The sequence below is a fragment of the Phasianus colchicus genome, chromosome 1, assembly GCF_987193195.1.
Source record: "Phasianus colchicus chromosome 1, bPhaCol1.hap1.1, whole genome shotgun sequence".
Taxonomy (NCBI): Eukaryota; Metazoa; Chordata; class Aves; order Galliformes; family Phasianidae; genus Phasianus; species Phasianus colchicus.
In genome coordinates, this window is record NC_143436.1 from 39,521,755 (window position 1) to 39,539,346 (window position 17,592).

The following is a 17,592-nucleotide window of genomic DNA, read 5'->3' on the forward strand; positions in this document are numbered from 1 at the left end:
AGAGGTTCGTAGAGCCAAGTTCATGCAGAAGCAAAACAGAGCAGTAAAAAGCACTTTCAAGAGTTCTGCTCCTTCAAGTGTAGGACCAACACAGTCCCTTGTTAGCAAAATGTTTTCTTATGCCTGTGAATTTGACACAGCTGCTCTGATTCTGATCTCACTATACTTATAGCACTATGAGCACCATGAGCACTAAAATCTACAAGCCGGGTTGCAGAAGAAAGAAGCTGAGATCTAAAGCTTATTCTTTTTTTGTGGCGCGCAATTAATGTGTTCATTAATCATACTTTTGCTGGGCAGTTCATTGGTGAGAACAATGAACTATAAGTTGCATAATCTACAATAAAGATTTCATTTTGCAGCATAGTGCACTAACACAGTTTGAGTTGCTGGCGGTAGCTTGAAGTGAGCTATACCACAGTCCAGTTGCTTTGCACCTGCATTTATAGGTCTTCTGTTTTCCTTACTGCTGATGCTCCTGTCTTGTCCGCATTCAACATGTTGGGGTTAACAGTTTAATGTCTAATACTTTAAATCTGTGGCAGTGTTTCCGAAGCCTGTTCAGAGGTATGTGACTTGTCCCTTATTTGTTATTCTCCTCTTTGCATTTCCTTAGCTGCTTAACATGATTCTGCAAGAGCAATTTAAAACCTGAATTCAATTAAAAGAGACAGCATATGAGGTAAACTGGAAAGTGTGTAGAGCAAATGACCTCATGTATAATGTGCTTACTGTGGCAAGTTCTTGAATTCTGGCATGCAGAATATATGCATAAGTATTTCATATTTTAACAGAACAGATGAGTTTCCAGTGTTGCACATGCCTTTTCATTGCTTTTTTCATTACCTTTGACAGACGATCTCGGGGCTCTCACTGCCTGTCAAATTAGGATAATGAGAAGGAGCAAATGGATTTTTAAGTTTGTTTTAGTGCATTCTTCAGGGAGCAGAAGATTCACTAGAATTCATGGGTCACAGGAAAGGTTAGCACGCGTACAGCTGCAGAGCAGAGACAGTCTGCTGCAGGCTTGGCACAGACAAGCAGGGCAGGCTGGCGGCCAGGAGGAGCCGTAAAAATAACGGATGCATTAGCTCTCTGAGGCTTAAATTGGTAAAGGAAGACAACATGGAGCTGTTTACACGTGTCTGCTCATGAAAACAAAATTTGAACCTTGCTGTTACACTGGCATAGTCAACATAAAAAGTTTAGAAGAAATCTAGCATTTTGTAATTTGTTGTAATGTGATGTTTTTCTCCCTTCTCATGCTGTTATTTCATCATATATTGTAACATAATTCAATACCTCTGACATAATTTGCATTGACATTATTAAAATCATCATATCATTGCACTAAATGAAAAACACAAGATAGATAGTCCTTTCCTATGGAAAAAGTGTCTTTCCAATTTAAGCATTTCATTTTGTCTGTCAGAGAACCAAAGTGGAAAGAAGTGGAGTGACCCGCAAAGATGCTGCAGAAAGTTTGATGCAAGGATGTGTTAAAGAATCTTTCATCAAAGAGCAGATTCAGACAGGAAACAATGCAGGCTTGCACTTGCTGGAGATATCAGTCTGCATTTTTTTCCCTTGCATAGCCACCCTGTAAGGTTCAGATGGTGGCAGCAAACACTAACAAACGAACTGCATAACCTACATTGTATACTTGTATCTAAAAGGCATGCATTCTTCTGTAGCGTGTAGGTAAAACATTTATTTTCAATACTCTTATTTGAAATTACAATCTCACAAGCCTAAAGAGGTAGAATTGCTAAAGACAATAGTCTTTTGGCAGATAACCAAATAAGAAAACTGAAATACCAGCTTTTGTGTTAAATGCAGCTGTGGAGTATTGAGTACAGTTAGAGAAATGAAATATGTTTCGGTTATATATCGTTGTGTTTTAATCAATTTCTTTAAAATTTACTCTTCAAAAGTAACTTATTTAAATACAGGTTGATGCTGCGCTTTAATGGTCTGTTAAGGTGAATCTGTTTTAGCAATGTTAATGGCAAATGCAAAGCATCTTCTTACATGTCTTGTGAATCTAGAAAACATCTTTTTTCTCTTCTGTGTGCATAAAGATAAGCTTTTATTTTCATTTGTCGAGTCTACCCAATTTGAATCCTCGTGTTTATTGTTGCTTACATAAAGTCATTGGTTTTGAGTTCTGGTCTGATATTTGCATACCGCCTCTTCTATATGTCACATTGCATACAACAAACCAGTTTCTGATTATACTTCTAGGCTTCCAGGACCCTCAAGAGTGCCAGCTGCAGGCAGCAGTACCAAAGTTCAGGGAGCTTCCAATTTAAATCGGAGAAGCCAGAGCTTTAACAGCATTGACAAAAACAAGCCTCCACAATATGCAAATGGAAATGAAAAAGGTAAGTGATTAAAGTTAGACAACTTACTCTACAGAAGTAATACACAGTGGGAAAAAAAAAAACAGCACTTATCCACAAGGGTCAAAGAAATAAATACAATACTTAGACTTGTGGAGGAAGCACTATGGAGTCAGCCCTCTGAATTAGGACTTGTGATTGAGTCGGGGTAAAATTTAAGAATGGAAACCTTTCAAGATGTTACTGTGGTATTCCATCCCTCTTTGATGGCAAAGTCCTTAAGTGGTACTTCTTAAGGGAAAATAAATCCATATTGCTTACCTGTAATCTTGGTCCATGTTCAAGTCCACTCATACCCATAGGAAGGCTGCCATGTTTTTCATGAGAACTTTGCATCTGAGCATCTAAAGGAGATGAATGTTACATTTACAGGAGAATATCACATATGTCTATTGTTTCAGCACTCTGTCAGACTGAACAGAGAATTGGAAATTAGGTCAAACGTAATGAAATTTGGCGGGGTTTTGAATTCAATGGTCATGTTTTATTGCCTTCTTGAAGCATGATTGTCTGTTTTGCAAACAAACTTCCCTTAGTCCTTCTATTTCATCAGTCCTCTGATGCTGTTTTCCTGGAAAATGTGCCTCTTCAGGCTTTATCTCAGAAATAATAATGTAAAAATTCAGCCTTCTGAATTGTGTAACAAATCCAGTCCTCCCCTTCTTTCTCCCTCTGTGTAATGAACAACATTTTATTCATATCTCTGGGTTAGAATACAGTTGAAAATGATACAATATACATAGTACCCATTTGCATCCTTGGGGTCTGTGGGAGGAACAACTATGCAGTGAATGTTCTTCATCCAAGCAACAGGCAGCTATCCAGATATTTTTTTTTTTTTTATAAAATTCTGATGAACACAGTTTGCCCCTAGCTGTATCTGAAGATATAAAACCATCCTTTCAATAGTTACTTTTTTGTTTTTACTATCAGTTGACTGTTTTAGATAGCTCTGTAGTGCAGTTTATTTTATTAAGGACTTGTTTATTGCAAGACACACAGACTAAAACTAAAAAGAGATCAGAGAATAAACTGAGCAAACACTGTATAGTTCACAAATACGATAGTGAAGTTATGAAGTAGGAGATGTGGCCGCTTGAGTGAAGGTATGTATAGCAAGTTCAGGTTTTAGAATTGCTTTGTAATGTTGACGTATGAAATATGCGGAAGGGTGAAATGATTCAAGGTATGGCATGCTTGTTGCTATGATTGCTCTTGGTTCATTAGTTGAAAACTGTCTTTGAACTGCTGAGGTTTACATGGCATTGCACATTTTCATGGTTTTTTGCACGATGGATTTCTTTGCTTACTCATTTCTTCACAGGAGCGGATAAGAACACTGATGAGGTTTTTAGTGAAGTCATCACTAGCAAGAAGATAAGGGTTTGTTTGTATAAAAGCATCCAGTTCTTTTTACAGGATATAGAAAATATAATGTTGCATAACTAAATTAAATATTGCATATTAGATGTTTCTATCTGCTTTCTTTTCTTCCTTTGAAAAAAACAGCAAAATGGATGGAGGAATATTGATTTTTCATGCAAATATAAGCTGAATACAAGTTTTACAATATGTGTATAAAGAAAATGATAGAGAAAATGACTGCTGCAAATATGAGGATAGCTATCTGTTGTTTTTTCTTTTATGACAGAGCACATGGGAATGAGTATTTCAATTCACTAAACTACTTTGCCTAACTAGAAAAGTAGTTGTAGCGTGATATTTTAAAAATAAAATGATTATAATGGCTATTTTTAAAAAATGTTACAATGAAAATTCCAAGTTTTCTTAATTTTTGAGTACTTGAGAGAGTTCTGTGTTTCTGAAGATTTTTTTCTGAGACAAACCTGAATCTTCACAGTAGCAGTACTAATAATAACAGACGTCTCTTTAAAAAAAATGTGGCACTATACCTTGAAAAAATGATCTTTCCTTACATTCCAGCACACACAGTAAGCCTAGTATTTTAATTTTTGCTTCTAATCTAGATTCTTGCAGCAAGACAACTTTAACAGCTTATAATGGACATACAGTCCACATACAGTAATTTCTGAGACTTCTGTCGTATAGCAAATAACTGGTGATTCTTCATTAGTGTTGTATAAACCAAAGCAGAAAAGGGGATGACTTGCATTATGCAAATAGGTAATAGAACTGGGGATATACAAACCTCTTCAAGGTCAGACCACTTTTGATACTGGTTTTTGTGGTTTTTTTTTTGCTGCTGTACAACTTCCTGTATGTGCTATAAAGAGATCTTAGAAAGGATATACAGCGTAAGGTTTTTTTATTCAATTATAAGCAATACTTGAAATTTGTTCTCTTGTTACAGTTTACAGAATATGCAGGCATAGACATAAAGGAGAGTTAACGTGGTCCAAAAAAAGATGTGATAGGTGTCTGCTATGTAATGTGTCATTATTTAGTAGGTTATTTAATGTTATCTCTTCTGAATGTTGCTTAGTATGTAGTTTATACCGTATGAAAGCCAAAGTCCCCTTTAGCGAAAGCAGTTTTGCTGCTCATTTAGAACAGTCCAATTTTCACCCGTGGACATAATGCAGTGCCATGATATAGGTAACATTATGTGACAGTGATTAAATCCAGGGAAGGAAAAAAAAAAAAAAAAAAAAAGATTCACCAAAATGATAAAGATGACATGTGCAGAAACTTTGGAGTGGAATTTTGAGTCTTTTTCTTGCCCTGTACTTTACAGCTTTTGGATGGGTTCCAAAGAAGTTATTCAGGAGACCCTACATCTATCATCTATGCCCTTTAGATTTAGTGAAATACAGAGGAAAAGAAAACTATGAAAATAAAACTCTTCGAATAAACTAATGGTCCACATAGGTAATAAGGCATGACATTTTGAGAATAACAGTGAAATAAATCAAGGCAAATTTAACAAAAAAAAAAAAAAAAAAAAAAAAAACTACAAATATTTACACTTCAGAGCTTAGGAACACTGCCTCTGAATACTAATAAGGACCTTTATGTCACCAAAATAATTGCCTACCTTTACAACATAAAATGTTGTTTATATATTGTCCTAAATCAATTTCAGTGCTTTTTGGTTATTTTGTTCATAAAAGACTCTGGGAAATGCTGCTCTAGATCCCCATTCTCTGATGGCTGCAGATCATTATTCTGTGGCCAGTACGTGCACCCACTGCCATTTTGTTAACGTGTGCTCTGGTGCACGTATGCTGCCAGTGATGCCTGATGGTGTTATCCTTCTGTTCTGGTAAGAGATGGCTGCTTTCTCTGGTTGGAACATGATAGCTGAACTGGCTGAACTCACTGGGCAGAGCTCCCATTCTGTCAGACATCCTTACAGCTATCCCTTACAGCTTTTCCATTTTCTGTTAACCTTTTTGATGTGAGTGACTAACATTGAGTGCTATGATCTGGGCACCTGGCATAGCGGTATTAATAAGCCTGCTGCAAATTCTATGCCTGCTCCAGGAAAATCACTGGCTATGCTGCAGCTAGGAGCTGTTTTCTCAGAGCCTGTCTTCCCTACCAGCACAAATACAGCAAAGGTCAGTGATGAGAAAGCAGAGGAGGAGGATTGTATATTGGGTTCTGGAGCCAATTTCACTTTCTGCAGTGCACACCTAGGGGGCTGAAGTTACGCTTTCCCAAAGGAGATTGGGCTGAGCCCTGCAGCACAGAGCTCTCAAGCAGAATGCAGAATTGTTTTCACCAGAACTTGATTATGCCATTCAGTAATAAAGGAATGAGAACTTATACAGAAGCCCATCTCCTTTTAAAATTTAGTGTATATAAATACAAAATTTTTGTCCTAGTTTATATTACAAGAGCACCACAAGGTGGGGACAGATTTCATATAATGAGCAGCTAGAGCTAAATCCAATTGCTCAGAAAGCAATGAAGGATGTGCAGCTTCAAGTCATACATTTGGACTAGGAGTGGATGAATCTTCCTATTCCACATCTTTAATTACACAAGAATTCTATTTCTTGATCGTGTGCAGTGGAAACTTCAGATTTAATAATAAAGGCAAGTTCTTTGTTTGTAGCTTTTGGTGCTGTGTATGGTTTGTGACATAGGGATCAAATAAAAATCAGTGGTTCTGGAATCTGTGTGTGTTACATACGTGGCAGAACAAGCTGGTGGTGAACAGTGAATACTTCTCTTTTTACAATTTTTTCCCCATTAGTTCAGTATTACATAGCAGGAAATATGGCAATGCTTGTACTCTTCTTTATAATCAGGATGCTTTCTTTTTCGGTAAAAATAACAGCCTGAAGCCAGACAAGTATAACAGAATTAATTCAAGAAAATTCAGTGACATCCTGCTGTGCTCAGATTGTTACATCTATTCTTCATTAATTTTACACGTACTTTAGATGAATTTTCAACTGCTGTACCACTGGGATAGCTAAATATCCCAATCCTCCTGTGTAATGAAGGCATGTTTAGAGGAAGGTAATGCTTATGTGCAGGAAGATCCTCATGCACACCCAGTCCTAGGCTATCAGCCATAGGGCTGATCCCTGATATAAATTAAGGAAGCCTGAGGGCTGTATTAATATGTAACAGCTGTTGTTGGCCCCAGGCTCTCCTCCAGGATCTGAGGCTCACCAGAAAATAGCAGGGGCCCAGCCACAGTTCCTGCCTTGGTCATGGAGTGGGGAACAGCTCTGCAGCAGCACAGCTCTGTATGCATGGTGCTGCCTGGAGCCAGAGAAATAAGCCATCACCTCGCCTCTCCCAAAAAATGCTCTGAGGCCACTCATGTCAGTTAATGTTTTATTGCCAATCAACTGGACCCAGCACTCAAAATATTCTCAAAACCTTCTGTGCAATTCATTTAATGCTGTGGAGTTTGCGTATGTGGCTGAGGGCACATGAAATACTCAAGGCAGATGGCATTTAAGACATCTATGGAAAGTGGAAGCGATTGGATTTCTGGAGTGCAATTGGTAATAGTGTTAATCAAGTAGGGGCTGTTACTTTTCTATTGTGTTAATTTTGTTTGGATCTTTATTTACTTATTGTTAAACCAGTTTTTTTTTTTTTACATTCTGTTTAGATCAGTATATTTTGTTATGTGTGCATTCTATTTGTTAAAGAAAAAACAGTTCTTCTCCCAGTATGCTCAAAACCCCCCTTTTCCTGTAATTATTGACCTTAAGACTTCTAGGTGGGTAGTCTAATCCATACTATGGCCTAAGGGCTGAGACTGAAAAAATGGAAATTGCACACAGCTTCAAAATGTGCTGGAGGCAGATATGTCCTTTCTGTCCTTGTCTGCTGTATTATTTAAACAGAGGAGCCACAGGGTATAACTTTGTCCTCTTGTATAAGTAAAACATCAAGCATAGTTTTTCTACTATATGAACTATATTTCTGTAGTCTCACATTAAGGTGAGTAGGACTAGAGAAGTCATCCTGCTGCTGTACTCGGCACTGATGAGGCCTCACCTCAAGTACTGTATTCAGTTTTGGGCACCTCAGTACAGAAAGGTCATTGAGGTGCTGGAGCAGGTCCAAAGAAGGGCAACAAGGCTTGTGAAGGGCTTGGAGAATGTGCCCTATGAGGAGAGACTGAAGGAACTGCGGCTGTTCAGTATGGGGAAAAGGAGGCTGAGGGAAGACCTTATTGCTCTCTTCCAGTATCTGAAAGGTGCTTACAGCGAGAGTAGGGTTGGTCTTTTCTCACTGGTAACAGGTGACAGGACGAGGGGAAATGGCCTCAAGTTGCACCAGGGTAAGTTTAGTTTGGATATTAGGAAAAATTTATTTACAGAAAGGGTTGTTGAGCACTGGAATGGGCTCCCCAGGGAGGTGGTTGAGTCACCATCTCTGAATGTGTTTAAAAACCATTTGGATGTGGTGCTCAGGGACATGATTTAGCAAAGGGTTGTTAGTTAGGGTAGTTTGGTTAGGTTGTAGTTGGACTTGATGATCTTTAAGGTCTTTTCCAACCTGAGCAATTCTATGATTCTTTATTTCTACTATATATATATGTATTTAGATAAACACCAAAAATATCATCTTTTGCAGTTTTGTTTTGTTTTTTGTTTTTCTTCTAATGTTGTATCATTCTTTTTTCCTTTGGTCTTACAGATTTTTTTATTATTAGCAACTGATTGGAATTTTTTTTTTTAAACAACTTATTAAAGATAAAAAATTTTACATTGGACAGTTTAATTTGTATAATGGGATGGTTACAAGTCAGGCATCTTCAGGCATGCTTGAGCTCATAGCAGGAAGTATTACGCAACACCACAGTGGTGGGGAAAAAGGTATTTTTGATCATATATTCCTGCATGCTCTGTACACATGCAAAATATATTTATTAGAAATCACATTTGCCTTGATTTGTGAAAGTTTATACGTGACTGTGCTTTTTGTGCTGGGGGATATACTGTTACCTTTAGGCAGGAGATGAGAGAATAATTGTACCATTGTCATTCTTTCTGTTTTTTAAGCAGATTCACCAAAAGGTCCTCACCCATCTGCAGGCATGAATGGAAACGTGCAGCATCCCACCAGCACTGGGCAGCAGCAGGTCTCTGCCATACCCTCTCCAAGTGCCAGCAAGCCTTGGCGCAGCAAATCCATGAATGTCAAACACAGCGCAACCTCGACCATGCTGTCCGTGAAGCAGCCCAGTCCTGCAACCTCCCCTACTCCATCCTCAGACAGGCTTAAGCCACCTCCTTCTGAAGGTGTGAAGCCCCCTTCATCTGGACAAAAATCTATGCTGGAAAAATTCAAGTTGGTTAATGCTAGGACTGCTCTGAGACCGCCTTTGTCGCTGAGCTCAGGGCCCAGTGACAGCGGGAGAGAGGATGACACCTTTTCAGAGTGTGGTGAGGTGGATGTGCTAAGTGGTGGGGTGAACAGCAGTGGTTCCACAAGTAGCAGTCCTAAAGTATCACCGAAGTTAACTCCTCCGAAAGCTGGAAGCAAAAATCTCAGCAATAAAAAGTCTTTGCTACAGCCAAAGGACAAAGAGGAAAAGAACAGGGACAAAAATAAAGTTTGCACTGAGAAAACTGTCAAGGAAGAGAAGGACCAGGTCACTGAAACATCTACAAAGAAGAGCTCAAAAATTGCAAGCTTAATCCCAAAGGGAAGCAAGGCAGCAACAGCCAAGAAGGAAAGTTTAATACCATCTTCTAGTGGGATCCCAAAACCTGGATCAAAGGTGCCAACAGCAAAGCAAAGTACTTCATCTACATGTGTGGGAAGTAAGGAGGCTGAGAAACTGAGGACTACAAAAGGAAACCAGTCCCAACCAACACCTAAATCCCAACTTAACGAGAAGGCTTCTCCTTCCTGTGGGCTTGCTTTTTCTGAAGGGAAAGAACCAAGCACTGCTCTCACCCCAGGGCCCTCCACAGCTCTGTCAGGCACAGCAACAAGCAGCGGCCAAAGCACGGGGAATGGTGTTGTCCAACTTCCTCAGCAACAGCAATACAGCCACCCCAACACTGCCACAGTAGCTCCTTTCATTTATAGGTAAGGTCGCTCAGGAAAATTGGTTTTGTGTTACCATTCAGAAAAGAGAGCTAAAATGGAGAACATGATGAGCTATCACACTGTCATGTTTCTTATCTCCCAGGTTCCGCATGCTGTCACAGCATCACACATGTTTTTCTGATATTATGTTTTAAGCAATACTGCTTCACAAAAAATTTCCCTCTGGAACAATGATTCTCTACTTTATATGAAAGCATTCCATCACAAATATTTGCCATTTAAAATTTGGGATATTTTGATTGGAAGTCCAAGTCCTGCTCTGTTTTTGAAAGGTCATGGCTGAGTCAGGTTTCCAGTGAGAATATTCCTGTGTGCAGTTTAAAAACCTCAACATTTATTTGCTGATATCTGATAATGTTTGCTTAAAATACACCATTTGTTAAAAGAATCCTAAAATAAACTGCTGACGTTTTCAGAGTATGTGACTTGCAGGATATTAGAAGAAAAATCATATACAAACTTCTGCAAGCATTCGAAAGCATTCCAGTATTTTGGACAGAGAGAAAAGCTTGCTGGCTGTTATTTTTTATACATGAACTAGATATAGATTAACTCCTTAGAGGCAGTTAATTTTTAGTGGCGGTGTATGATCTTCTGCTCTCCAAGGCTCTGGAATAGGGGAATGAGCAGTTAAATGTATTGATCTGTGTCTGAATTTATTTTGCTATGTAGTAGAGCAACCGAAGGAAACTGAGGGATTTCATTGTTATACAAACCAGAAGACAGAGTAAGTGTAGAAAGACTGGCAGGCAGCTTTGAGTAATGATTTCAGATGTCAGCTATTGGAGAGCTTCAGCTACAGTTGTGGGTAAATTTAATATCTGATAAAATGACAAATATGTTATTAAACAAAATATACTGGCAGTTTTTGTTAGTGAGTATTGCTGTAGATAATCTTGGCTAAAGAATAAAGAGATGCTGAGGTAGGCTCTGAGGGAGTATATATATCATTACATACAACTAAACATAGCTTCAAAACCAATCTTGATGAGTGATAAACTGTTTAAGTTAATTCTGAACAAAAGCAGTTCTGAAAATCACATGGGAAGGGCAAAAGGCATTATATAAGATACATTTATTCTAGTATGCAGTGGGTTGCCTCCTGAGTTTCAATTAAATGTATTACTGAGTGTACTAAATATGCAATGTTTCAGTATAGCTGGCTGGAATATTTGCAGTGAGACAGCCACTTGCAGGGTGGTACGTAAGATGGCTTACATATGTGTTAGACTGCATAGATAAGGAGAAAGAAAAGGAGGCTATGCTTTGCTTTCAGACGCTTTTGTTACTTAATGGCAATGTTGTCACAGAGCGATGCCATTTCATTGCATGATGGAGGAACCTTATTGCTCTTTTAAGTTTCATCATGATGAAAAATGTGTTTGGAATTCTAAAGGGTGATATAAGCGTGCATCTTCCAGCAAAATTTTGTATTAGTAATCTTCTTGCTTCAAACAAGCAGTAAAAGAGACTGCATTTGAAGTTAAATCTCACATGAAAATAAATTTCTCAGAGCCAAGGTCTGATCTCGGAATGCCATGAGTCCAGGGTAATAGGCCAACTTTAGTGAGGTTTTTTCAATATATATCTCTGTAACCGAAAGCCGAATCTGACCCACAAATACACAGTAACTGCATTCCTTACAACTCTCAAGGGCTTTGTAATAGTACACGGCGATTTCACAGAGGAATATAAATATAACCAAGGATAAAATAGTCGTATTTCCAAAGTCAGCAGATTTATTTTTGAGGACAAACAGCAAGTAGAAGTGTACACAAAGCTAGGGTACTATATTTACATTTTATTGCTTTTAAATCTACATGTTTTTTGAGTGATGTCAACAATTTATACCTGGAATTTTCAGGTACACTTGTTGGCTACTGGAACAGCTTTATGGATCAACAAGGTTATAAACAGTAGTTACCATTCAGAGTAACAGGCTTTTTTATATCTAGAAAGAATGTCGAGGCTCAGTGAACATCTATTGTAAAACGTTTCAAAATAAATTAATAAAAAATATAATGCATTTTATCCAGAAACCTGCAGAATTCGTCCAACTGCAAAACACTACCTTAGTTAGTATAGGCTATTAACGTAAGGCTAAATAGACAAGTGCTTTTTCTGGTTTATTGCTGATATCTGTGGATACCATATATTGGGCAACGATCAGTTATTAGCTCTGAGGATATTAGTGTAGATTTGTGGGTAATAGGAATTACTCCAAAGAGTTTCTTCAAGACCAGTGTGAATACTGAGTACTTGAAGAGTTCTCAGCGCTCATGGCTTCAAGTAGAACATTTTCACTGTTAATGGGCAGAATGGGATAGAATAGGCTATTTCACTAGCAGGTGCTGAAATGATACATTGCACTGTTCAGCTTTGCACTCTTCGTGCTTGGTCACTATCTGATACCACATTGTATTTACGCCTCTTAAACACCACAGCATGGAAATTCTTATGGGATTATTACTTCTTTTCAAAGATTAGCAACAGTAAAAACTGCAATTGACATAATCTAAATGGATGTAATTTAAATTCTTCCATCCTCATCAGAAAGTAATTATTTATTTTCAGATGCAGTTGTGAATATGTTATTTACATCTTCTTTAATGTCCTCTCTGAACTTGCCTGCAGGGTCCAATGGATTTATGACAGGCTGAAGGAAATGTAATTTGTTTGCCAGAAAGCTTGATAAGAAAGATGCAGCAGGAAAAACAACTCAAAGGAGGGTGTAAGAGACTGTATAATTTTTTGAAGTAAACCAGCCCCTGCTTTAAATTACACATTCTTCCATGCAGACAGAATTAGAGGAAAATGGAAATTACACCATCTGCCAGAATCCCTTGGACTCATATCAAAACTGGCTGCAGAATTTAGTTATCTTCCTAGTGTTGCTTAAATTTCAGTTGGAGAAGAGTAATACAGAAGTTTAGTGCTTACTAGGTTACGCTGAAAACAGGGAAGGAAGACACAAAAATGAAAATAATGTTTGAATCTTTGTCCTGAAATCTTAATCAGATAACAACAGCTTAATTGCTCAGTATTAGGAGTTCTTAGCTTTCAAATATATTGCTCAGAAGTGTAATATAACTAGTACTTTCAAACATTTTCTTGCAAAGACAAGTGCCTACTGCAATTATTGCTTTATTTTGCCAAATTATGTAAGATGATTTTGTTTCAATAAAATGGGAAACAGAACAGTCCCAGTAATAATGCAAATATTAGCTTACTCCATAATATAAATGCTTGGTTGACATAAATCATCCCAAACCCACAAGAAGTATGTGAAATGATGGCAATTAACATTTGCTATGGACTCGCTAAAATACTAAAGGAAATTTTTTTCAGTAGAGCATCAAGTTGTATAACATGAACTGTCACTTAGTTTTATTTTGTTGATTCCTGTAGTCACTGCTGCAGGAACTTAGTGGGTCTCTTTTATATGATTAGAATATAGAATTTGAAGTGCCCAAATCCCAGAGGCTGCAGCGCTCAGAAAGTATTTAGTGCCTTAAATTCTGAAAGGTTAGAAGTTGCTGAAGAGGAATAGCCAACTGCTCATTGTCCTGCTGTAAATAGATTAAATGTCACTCTTTTATGTAAATTTGTCAGTTAATGATGGACACATCTGAAAGAACCTTCAGTACTGTTTGAATTGAGACCACTCAGAGTTGCTATTTCAATAGCAAGAGGATGAAGCTGATGATTTCAGCAGCCTAGTATAGAGAAGATGGAGACAGACTTCTTCAAAATGCAGGATGATAGAATGAGAGTTAGTACACAAGTTACAACAGGGGAAACATTGATTCAATCTTAGAAAAATATTTTCATTATGAAGGTGGTGAGTCTTTAGCAGGTTGCCCAGAGAGGTTGTGGAAGCTCTGTCCTCAGAAAGGGCTTAACCAAATGAAGCACTGAGCAACATCATGCGACTGGATCTGTTTCGAGCAGAACACTGAATGAGATGGCTTCTAGACCATCTTTCTGATCTAAATTATAATTTGGAGAGGACTAAAGTGTTCACTGTACAGAGACAGAAAGTAAATATAATAAAGAAACGTTACCAGGTACTAAAATCTTCCCATCTCCTTTCCTATATGATAATTGAAACAATTGTATTACTAGACCATAGCTTCAAGGGCACACAGGAACTGCATAGCTATGACAGATGGAAAGGAGAATATAATCTGGTTGTACCTCTGGAGACACAGTGAAATTCAATTCCAGCTGCTTTTTCAGGATGTTTTTGTACCAGCTTAAGGAAATAATTAAACTACTCTTCAAGGATCTTGAAAACGTAGCACCTGCAGGGCTTGTAGAAACCATATTTGTGTCCACATCTAGTGACTTGAAGTCATAGATTGTGGAGTTAAAATTAACTTTTTAGTAAAGGATGTTTTATAGATAATTGTGTTTGTTAATAATAGATTGTGCTGGTAAGCATATTGCAACTCTTAAAAATATGATGACTCAAATTTATACTGCAGTGCTTTGTTGATGTCTACTATTTACACTACTGCTGGGAAATTAAAGCAGCAGTCACTACCAATAGTTCTCAGTCATAGGTAGCACTAAACATTGCCACATAACATCAGTGTTTAGAAAAATCCTCCCATTTTCTCATGCTTGATTTTCAAGTAATGTTGCAAGAAAAGTTTCCAGTGTAGAGGAGTTGACTTCCAAGGTAGGAAGAAGGGTAGCAGGGGAATAAATCATTTAAGCACATACTTGATTATTGAGTTAAAACATTAGCCTGATAACTTAGTTTCCCGCTGTTTACAAGCTGAAGTTATTCTTTTACACTGTCATGCAGTCTTCTTCCTTTGACTGAATAATCAGTAAAATGTAGTATACAGGGCCAAAAATGATATTTTGAGTCCTGTTTGGTCTTCTGTCACTGGCAGCCCTGTAAGCTCTTATCATAAAGCAACTATCATAAAGCTTTATCTTATCATAAAGCTTCATCTTAAACTAGATATTCTCCCTACTCCAATGGGAGGTTTCCTTCAGTAATTCCTTCATCTCACTGTTAGAAATTAGTTACAAGCAACAAAATGAGAATGCCTCAATTTATTATTTTGTTAATGCTATCCTGTAGCTTAAAAAATTGTTTTTCCTCTCTTGAATTTGTTATCGCTCTTTTTGAAATGCATCAGAGAATAAGTCTATCCCCATTCTTGTCTTTTGTAAGGCTAAAACAAATTCTCTCTTTTGTTTCCTCTAAGAGTTTCTTCCTGCCCATCATCATCCAAGTAGCTGTTCTCTGCAGCTGTTCCCAATTTAACTTTAAATGTCTTGAACGTGGGTGATCAAACTACTCGTATTCCAGATGTGGTCCTGCCAGTCTGTTACACTGACAGCAATACACATTCAAGACAGCTGCACCTCAGAGAGCTGGGGGGGGGGGGGGGAGGAAAAAAAAAGCGGCACATTCATCTGATACCATGTGAATGTCAAGCAGTAACCAAACACATCTTTGATGTTATCTGTGTTTATTAAAGGTTGGCTATTTTGTTAGAGACGGGAAATTACTGACTATATTAAAGGCAGATTATTAAGTAGTGTTTCAAATTCTGCTCTTAATTGCTTTTGTACACAATCATTTTAATCAAACTTTACGAGCTTGTGCAGGTGTGATTGAGTTTGTCCCATTAAGCATGTCTTAATCTCTTAAAAATAGGTAACATGTATTTCAGTGAGTTGGGGATAAACTTATTCTGATTGCCATGATTAAAATAGAAAGCAGATTGTCTTGATTTCGTGACGCCTGCTTAAATGAACCTAAACTGCAGATCCTTAGCATTGGAAGAAACGTCAAACTGAAAATCTTTCTTGATGACAAGAGAAATGCAAGTATTATTTTTTAAAGGCAGTGGGCTACAAATAGGTAGATGGTACAGGTCCATTCATTAAGTTCCATGTTTAAGTTTAATGAAAATATATTTTATTTACTGTTTGCTTGCCTGGAGAATGATGTGTGCTGCAATACTGCAGAGGTCATTTGAGTCATTCATAGGATTAACATGACCCACAGAAAGAATTAACAGCCAGGAATACAGGGGAAGGCAACTCTCAAATTTCACCTTCCTCTTTTTTTTTTTTTTTTTAAATAACCGTGATGATTGAACTAAGCAAAGAGGCATCTACATCAGTAATCCCCAGTATCACACCTTGTGATCGGCTTTGAGCAAAACAAACTTGATGTTTCAGGTGCCCTGTCCATACCTGGACCTCGTTGTTCCCCAGGAGCCGCATGGTTTTGTTTGGAAACCTTTCAGCACTAGACCATCTTTAACCCACATGGTCTAAACTTAGCTCTAGAGAAAAGACAGGGCCTTGGCCATCTTGCACCAAAGGCAGGGCTGCTGTGGAAGTGCTGGCTGTTGGCAAGACAGGTGGAGGCCTGTTAGAGAAAGACCTGTTGGTGAGGCCCTGTCCACACGTTCCTTCTTGGGTTACTCAAGCACAGTCTTTTGGCAGGTGCTTTTTGGCCCAACGCTTTCACTGGCAAATAACTATTTTTCTTATGTAAGCAGAACTTAAGCTGTTCAAAATCCATAGTCCTCTGCAGGATTTCTGTTGTCACTTTGGATAATTAGAATCGCTGATGTTTTTACTAAATCAAACATTAAATTGCTGAATAAAGTCAGTAAAGCTATTTCTTCGTAATGTGTTTTCTATCAAATCAAATTTATTTTACATCATATTTGAACTTTCAAGTCTGAAGTAAAATAAATGTTTCATGCTTCTTAAATCCGTTATTTCAGGCTGCCTGTAAAATTAAGAAAGCCTCATTGCATTTACATTTGGTTTGTCCTTCCATGGTCTTTCTAGAAATTACATCAAACGTTTTTGAATTATTAGTGTTATGTGATATTACTTCTTCAGTTAGCTAGAGACTAGATTTTGATGCTATTTTATATCAGAAACTGGATTTTGTGCTATAGTTCATCTCGCCAATCAGATTCTAAAATTTGGAATGGGAATCTTTGCAAGTATCTCTTCTCATAGTGTTTTTTTTTTTTTAACATCTGATTATAGCTGTATCAGGTATTTGGAAATGAGGAAAACAAACAAACAAAAAAACATGAAGAGCAGAAATGTGCTTTAATTGCTGTTTGGTATGACTCTAGAAGGTTTGATTTGACCCGACTTGAACAAGTGAGAACTTTTACTCATTGTCACATTAGGTGATTAGATACACACATTCTGAAGTTTTTCTTTACTTTACTTCACTCTTTACTTATCTGTGCTCTTTTTTCCTGTAGGGGAATCTAGCCCTTTTAACATGAGCAAATATATACCATATGGTCAGTAGTGATTTATGTATTTGTCTTTGTTGACTGTACAGACAATACTATCTGACAGAGGGCAGTCCAAATCACTGAAGTTCTGTGCTTATCCTTCTCCCCATTCACTAGATTGAGAAATACACATGTTGGATACTGATGTCCAATGAGGATCCAGATCAGTTAATCCTTTTTTATTTACAGAATGGCAAATAATTAAGAATAGATCTTTTTAATCCTCTCTTAGAAAATAGCGTACATAGGGGTCTTGGTCATTCAGAGAGGGGTTTACATCCCCTGTCTGGGCTAATGCAGTGATTGATGGAAGAACAGTTACACAATCAGGCATGCAATGCCATAAGGTCAGAAGGTGACAAAGATCC

General features: G+C 37.7%; 1 protein-coding gene across 6 annotated transcripts in view; it reads left to right on the top strand.

Annotated features, from left to right (window-relative positions):
* Nucleotides 1–17,592, top strand: part of NAV3 (neuron navigator 3) — a 258,341-nt gene that overhangs the window by 123,819 nt on the left and 116,930 nt on the right. For 4 of the 6 annotated variants that reach the window (XM_090139108.1, XM_090139109.1, XM_090139114.1 and 1 more), the window contains exons 7-8: nucleotides 2,245–2,384; nucleotides 8,864–9,899. In XM_090139108.1, the coding sequence (XP_089995234.1) occupies nucleotides 2,245–2,384; nucleotides 8,864–9,899 (1,176 nt within the window). The remainder of the gene's footprint in view (nucleotides 1–2,244; nucleotides 2,385–8,863; nucleotides 9,900–17,592) is intronic. The other 2 variants (XM_090139116.1, XM_090139127.1) reach the window with 1 other exon arrangement.